The 7,000-nt window shown below is 32.9% G+C and overlaps 1 protein-coding gene across 1 annotated transcript; it reads right to left on the bottom strand.

The window, feature by feature from the left end:
- Positions 1 to 568: 568 nt before the first annotated feature.
- On the bottom strand, positions 569 to 5,251 carry LOC126719125 (disease resistance protein RUN1-like). Its single transcript, XM_050421712.1, has 6 exons — positions 4,758 to 5,251; positions 2,958 to 4,065; positions 2,485 to 2,757; positions 1,965 to 2,382; positions 1,567 to 1,751; positions 569 to 1,465 (listed from the first exon to the last, which is right to left on the bottom strand). The coding sequence occupies exons 1-6, from the start codon at positions 5,249 to 5,251 to the stop codon at positions 569 to 571; spliced, it is 3,375 nt and encodes a 1,124-aa protein (XP_050277669.1).
- Positions 5,252 to 7,000: the final 1,749 nt, after the last annotated feature.

The following is a 7,000-nucleotide window of genomic DNA, read 5'->3' as shown; positions in this document are numbered from 1 at the left end:
TCTTTGTTTTTGTTAAAGATTTGTTAATACTGAATGGATGCTTATTTGAAATTTCATAATAATTTTTTTCTTTATTTATACTTCTGCCCCAGGCCCTAACTCTAAGTCCTGCTCCATCCCTACACTTTACAATATACTCTACATCTCATACTATATTATTTTATTATTTCATTTAAATATTATTTATTTATTTATTTTATTATTCTTTGTGAGAAATGAGTGAATATTTTATTGATGGATGAGAGAGAGGGAGTTGAATAAAAAAATTGAAGTTTATTTTTAAGTAGTTTCTACAATAGCTGCTATTTATAGCAGTATACTGTAGTGGGTTGCTAAAAAATTTTAAATATAGCAATCCGGATAAAGCTATAGCCTATAGATGTTTTTTTTTTGGGAAGCCAGCCTATAGATGTTATTTTGTTTGAAAACTAAAATAATTTTTTAATTTGCTAAAATAGAACCTCTAATGTAAATGTGAATGCTTGGGAGTCATAATTTTACCTTGGGATATTTCTTCATTCAAAATTTTTATCAAGAGGTTCTCATTTTCTTCGTTCTTGTTCTCCTTTTAGCAGTCACTTTGGTCTTGAGCTCCATACAAACAATTGCTACTCCTTGTGATGAAGGGCCTCTTTCTCTTGTTGCTGATTCTACGTCCTTTTAGTAATGGTCGACCAGAAGTACTTCGGGATGGGCACCGAGTATGGTAAAATCTGCACAGGATAAAACGGCAACCTCGAGGAAGAAATGGTCTGAGCCGCTGGTGCACAATTCTCTTTGAAATTCGATTGCCTCGTGGTTGGACTAGTTCATCATGGTTTTCATGGCTAATAACGGAATTATGAAGACCACAAATACAATTCACATGGACTCCCATCCTTGCAATGGTAGGAGCTATTTCTCCGCCAGTTTCACTAGTCCAACAAGATATTTTACTTGAAATTTCAACATGATTCCGATCTCCTTGAATCAAGTTTCCAACTTCCTCCTGCAACAGCCTATGAGATGCGCCATAAAACCACTGATGATGACAATGCATTTCAAAAAAGAATTTCTTTACGAGCGTTCGTTTATGACCGTTGATGAAAATGTCAACAACACAAAAAAAATCACATTCATCGTCATCCGCTAGACGAAAAGCAACACAAAGAGCAAATGTTGGCAATTCTGAACCAACCCACAATGATATGGAACTTTCAACGCTTTCATGGTTGAACCATTTTGGTATCTTATTTCCTGGTATTATAACATGACAATCACACGGAGTGTCATCATCATAATAATCTCGTAACCAATATTGACTTTTACGAAACTCAGATTTAAATTCAAAGAACTTGTGACGGGGGACCCAGGAAGAAAGATCAGTTTGTTGCCATAGTCTGCTAGATGACTGTGAATCCAATAATATATCGTCTCTCACACCTAAACATGCCATAATTTGTGGGAGCCCTAAAATTCCTCCAAACTGCATGCAATTAGGATTTCAAAAATTAAAGTTTGACAAATGTAGCAACAAATTTGAGAAGGTAACCAAAATTGTTATTCATAAATTTAAGAAAAAGATACCTGAAGCAATATTTTGCTTAATGATTCTGAATTCAAAGAGAAGCAATTTGATGCATTTACTCCTCTTATAGTTTTTGGAAGTTGTGGAATTTCCTGAAGGGAAGGGGAATTTCCAATTTCAAGCCAACGTAATCTTTTGAATCTGATAATACTTTCTGGGAGGGTAACATCTTCACTCTGTATGCCTAAACGTTTCAATGAGAGTGGGCAACAATAAGTCAAAATAAAATCTATTTCTGGACTAATTTTATAAAAATAAAGAGCTAGAAATGTCAAGCTCTGTAACCTATATTTGGAAAAGCCATCATAGTAATTGCACAAAGCTTGTCTATCAATCTCCATGTCCTCTAGAAATTTGACATCACCCCAAATATGGAGGTTGTGAAGATGTAAATTACATATGCTACTTGGAAGAAGACCTGAACCTAGGTGTAATTCCTCAAGCCCAGTGAGATTCTCAAATGATGGAGGCAACTCTTTAATACCAGTCCCAATAATAGTTAGATACTTTAAACCATCCATTTCATGCGGAATATCAGGGAACTTCTCAAGCCTTGTGCACTGATAAAGATCTAAATGCTTAAGAGATTTCATTATGAGGAAACTTGGAAGAATCCGAAGTTCCTTGCAGTTATTGAGCTCCCACTTTTCAAGCTTATCAAGACATCCAACAGAGTCATGAACTTCGACTAAATTTCTACATTCATTGAGATTCAATTGCTTTATGCTTGGGGTTGCAATCGATAAGTCAGATAATTTCTTTATGTGTTGACAAGAAAGAAAATTCATATATGTCAAGTTTCTGAGCTGTCCCATCTGTAGGGAAAAAAAAGAAAAGAAAAATTAAAATTTAGCTTCAACAAAGTTTAAAATATAGTTTAATGAAGAAATAATCTTAAAAAAAAAAAATGGTTATACCTCATGAAGTCTGTCCAATATAACTTGACTCTCTGGCATGTTGAGTGCAATAAGTTTTTGAGGACAAAAATTGGATGGTAAGGAATGAAAAGGAAATTTGGGCCAATCAAGTAATCTTAATTCGTTGGGAAGATATTCGATACTCCCACAAATATCTACATTATTAACTATAAGGAACTTGAGATTTTTCATCTTTTCAAGACATTTAGCTTCTAATTGCAACTTTGCTCCTTCAGGTGAGCATATCATCATGCCTCGAATTTTTCTTGATCCCTATTTAGGTAAAACATTTAGTAAATCACATCATGCAAAATAATTCACCAAAAATATAATCACTATTAAATTTTAAATATATAAATGGACTTGAATTTCCTTCCATAACAAAAGGAAAAATATATATCAAGCAAATATAAAAAATTCATTAAATTCTCCCTATCAAGAAAATAAAAAAGGTGAATGAAAGCAACTTATACCGTATTTTTTGTTAGAACTTCAAAAGCATCCTCATAACACCATAACCTGCTACGTATTCCAGGTATCTTTGGTGATTCTTGTCGAACAATTTCTCTACCCATTTGTTGTACCAAGTCATGCATCCATAATTTATCATATCGATCAATTGTTACAAGACACTTCTCAATAAGTCTTTGAATACCAATAACTGGGTATAAATTGCAAGAATTTAGTATATCTACAACATAATTTTTGCAAAATCCCTTGAAGAAACATGCAATATCTAGGAAAATATCTTGTTCTGTTTCATCCAATCCTTCATAACTTATTTCTAATATTTGTTGAATTTCTTTGTTAGGAATTCTTTCATACTTATCTAATGCACTTTTCCATTCCATTTCACTTCTTCCATACAAATCAGCACCTATTATTGCTAGAGCTAATGGAATGCCTTTAGCATAACGTATAACTTGGTCTGTAAGTTCTAAATAATCTTCCTCGGGTTTGTTTCTTTGGAATGCATGCAAACTAAATAATTCAAGAGCTTCATGATCATTTAATTCTGTAATCTTGTAGGCTGAAAGACCTTTCCCAAAAGAAGCTAGCAAGTGTTCATCTCTTGTGGTTAGAATGATTCTACTTCCAGAAGCAAAGAAATCACATTGTCCGATTAATATTTTGATCTGGTCTAATTTATCTACATCATCAAGAATTAAAAGAATCCTTTTATTGCAAAGCCTCTCCTTTATCAAATTGATTCCTCTATATACATTGCTAACCTTCAAATTTATATCCCCTACAATCTCATAAAGAAGTGTCTCTTGTAATTGGATTCCACCATTAAATATCCCAAACCTGTCTCTAACATTTTCTAAAAAGCTGCATCCCTCAAAATGATCATATACCATGTTATAAATAGCTTTAGCGATGGTAGTTTTACCCACTCCACCAGGGCCATACATCCCTACCATACGAACATCTTTTGACCCAATATCTAAAAGTAACTTTATGGCCTCTGCACGATAGTTTATTCCAACCGGGTATCTAGCAACAAATAATGGCGTGCGGTTTAATTTAGAGTTTGAGATCTCTTTGACAATTTCTTGGATAAATTCGAACTCATAGTAGCTGTCACAGAGCATATGAACATGTGATGAATTAGATTTTAGAATATAAATATAAACATGAACTAAATTCAAGATGTTTAATTTGTGTATTACAACTGAAGTGTTTTAAATTAAAGTAATTGACATGTAATTTATAGATCTGATTATTATTATTGCATTAGAATATATATATATATATATATTTTTTTTTTTTTTTGCTTGGAAATTAGTTTTCAAAATTGCATGGAAAATTCAAATTGTTAAGAATGTCTCTCAAAAATTTCTAAATAATATGAGGTGGACATTCCTAATCATTAGGAAAATAACCTAATATTAAGTTCTATTATTTCTATTCATTAACCTATACCTAGTTACCTTAATAGAAGTATGATTAGCAAAAAATACTTTAATAATTTGTCAAAGGGTTGGGATTGTGTCAAGTGCATTAGTGCACTGGACATGTTAGGATGCAGACACATGTCTAGTTTCGGACAAGTGTTCGTATCCTAATGAGTCACACAAGCCATGTCCTTTGTCAGAACGTAGGGGGGAATAAGGGCAGTTGTTAACAATAGAATCTAGTGGTTTGTTCCTGCCCTTGGTTAGGGGTATGTGTTGTCTTGTTGTACCAAAAAAAAAAAGAAAAAGAATCTAGTGATCATTACAAAACCATTAAAACTCATAAAAGTACAAGAGTAATTACTAAATACATACTTGTGCTTATAATGCCAACCAGATATATTGGCTGCATCATATAGAGCTTTCCTCCAACTTTGTACCTTTCTGTTATCCTTAAAATTTTCTTCATGTTTAGCTAGTACTTCCCCAAACTTTCCTTTTTGGTTACGAACTTCTGATGGATCCACTTTGTAAAAAATTGGCCGCATTAATTGATCATTCTTCTTACACTCAACAATTTTGACAAGTTCATCCAAGCACCAAGTAGAGGATGCATAGTTTTCAGAAAATACAATTATTGAAATCAGTGAGCTCTCAATGATTTTGAGATGTTGTGTAGAAATTTGCTCTTCTCTTAGGAGATTATCATCAATGAAGGTGTGAATACCCCACTGGCACAAAGCGTTATACAATTGGCCTGTGAAACCATGACGGGTATCTTCACCTTTAAAACTTAAGAAAACATCAAAGTTCTTGTATTGGTGGGTGAAAGAGGATGATGAGGCTCCTTTGCTAGTCATAAGAGCCATTGGAGATTGAGGATACAGTTGAGAAGATCTAACAGGAGAAATAAAATTGTGATGTGGTTATCGATATAATATAACTAAGGAAAATGAATGACAAATATGAGAAAGAGGGTGAAAGCAAGCAAGAGGAGCCTTTCGTATAAATGCCTTTTACATTACTTATTGTGTGACTAGTAACTCTTTGAACATTTCAAGTATCATACTGATTCAAAAGACTATAGAATACTCTGGGGGTACAATAAGTTCTACTCCTTCCTCTCAAATGATTAGTAAGTCTCACCATAAAATAATTATTGGGGACTCACATTTATGTGAGAGGAAAGAGTAAGCATTTATTGTGCTTCCAGAAGATTTTATAATTACCTAATTAATTCATTGCAATATCATAATTACCTTGTTAGATAGAACATTATAAATTTTCTATATAACTTACAGACAGACATATTACTCACTAATATTTTTTAATTATACAAATTATTATTAAAAAAAAAAAGAAGCCATTTCCACCTTTTATTAACAAAAAAAAAAAAAAAAAAGGCACAAACAATTAGACGTTGGTGCTATTTTTTTGTGGTTCTTTTTTGCTACTCCCTGTTTGAAGTCGTAACTCGTAAGAAAAACAAAATTGGTTTCTTTTTTTAAGAATAAAATTGGTTTTCCACTTTTTCCGTCTGCCCACTTTTGCACTTCAACCAAACACACACTTTAAGTAATTTTAAAAAGGATTTGGAGACTGTAATTTAAGAAAAATTGGAGTTAAAATGAAATTTTGAAAACATTTAGGGGTCAAACAATAATTTTGGAAAAGTTTGTGTATCAAATTATAATTTAGAAAATTTTTGCAAATAAAATGTAATTTCGAGAAAATTTTGGGGTTAAGAAGTAATTTAGCAAAGTGTATGTGAAATGTAAATATACAAAGTGCAGATTGGTGGGCTTTGTTGTCGGGTTGGTTTTAAAACTGAATTTATTTAGGCCTTTTTAATGGGTCTCGAGTATTGTTGTGTTTGTTGAATTTATTTTGTGGGCTTGGCTTAATGAGGATTGGGCCGAACTTTGTGTTGGGCTTCAAGTGTATTAACGTTAATTTGGGTTGGTTTGGCATGGGCTTACTGAGTTAAAGTTTTTGGACTGGGCTGGCTGGGTTTTATTTGTAAGCCGGTTTGTCTAGTTGTTTTCGGATTTGGGCTTGAAATGGTGGGCCATATGAATTTTAATGAGAGTGGGCTTCAGTTATTTAAAAAACACTTTGGGCCATCCAACACGGGCCACCCAGCCCAACTCTCATCCCCTGATGACTCGAGTACGTCACAACGTCTAAGTAATAATCAGGCGGGGTTTGTTGTTTCGTTGGTTTTCGTTTTTGGTGAGTTTGGTTAAAGACAGTGAGGTTGCAGTGTTTGTGTATGTGAATGTGAAACAATATTTGGGTACTGTGAATTTTCCGTATATGCAGTGCCGGCTCAATGGGTGAGCCAAATAGGCAACTGCTGCCTAAGGCCCCAATGAAAAAAGGTCCTTAAATTTTTACTAATAGAGATATTCTTGTACCAATAAAAGTATTAATTAAGCCCTAAATATTTACCAATAAAAAAAATTGTTTTTTATCAAAGAAAAACCAGTTAAAAAAAATATTTTCATTAGATAGGTCAATCATTTAATTTCTCACACATAAATGTTAAAAGAACTCATTAATCTTACACTAGTAAATAAATTTATACTCAAATTCTATTTAGAAATATCAAATATATA

Source organism: Quercus robur, chromosome 3 (genome assembly GCF_932294415.1).
Source record: "Quercus robur chromosome 3, dhQueRobu3.1, whole genome shotgun sequence".
Lineage (NCBI taxonomy): Eukaryota > Viridiplantae > Streptophyta > Magnoliopsida > Fagales > Fagaceae > Quercus > Quercus robur.
The sequence above is the reverse complement of the archived record's forward strand: the minus strand, read 5'-3'. Positions and strand labels throughout refer to the sequence as shown.

What these genes read in the sequence shown, in the direction of transcription:
- LOC126719125 (XM_050421712.1), bottom strand. Translation starts at nt 5,251, where the DNA reads ATGGCTCTTATGACTAGCAAAGGAGCCTCATCATCCTCTTTCACCCAC. An exon ending in AAGTTCTAACAAAAAATACG is followed by an intron (nt 2,758 to 2,957) that starts GTATAAGTTGCT and finishes TTACCTAAATAG; the next exon opens with GGATCAAGAAAAATTCGAGG. An exon ending in TATTGGACAGACTTCATGAG is followed by an intron (nt 2,383 to 2,484) that starts GTATAACCATTT and finishes TTTTCCCTACAG; the next exon opens with ATGGGACAGCTCAGAAACTT.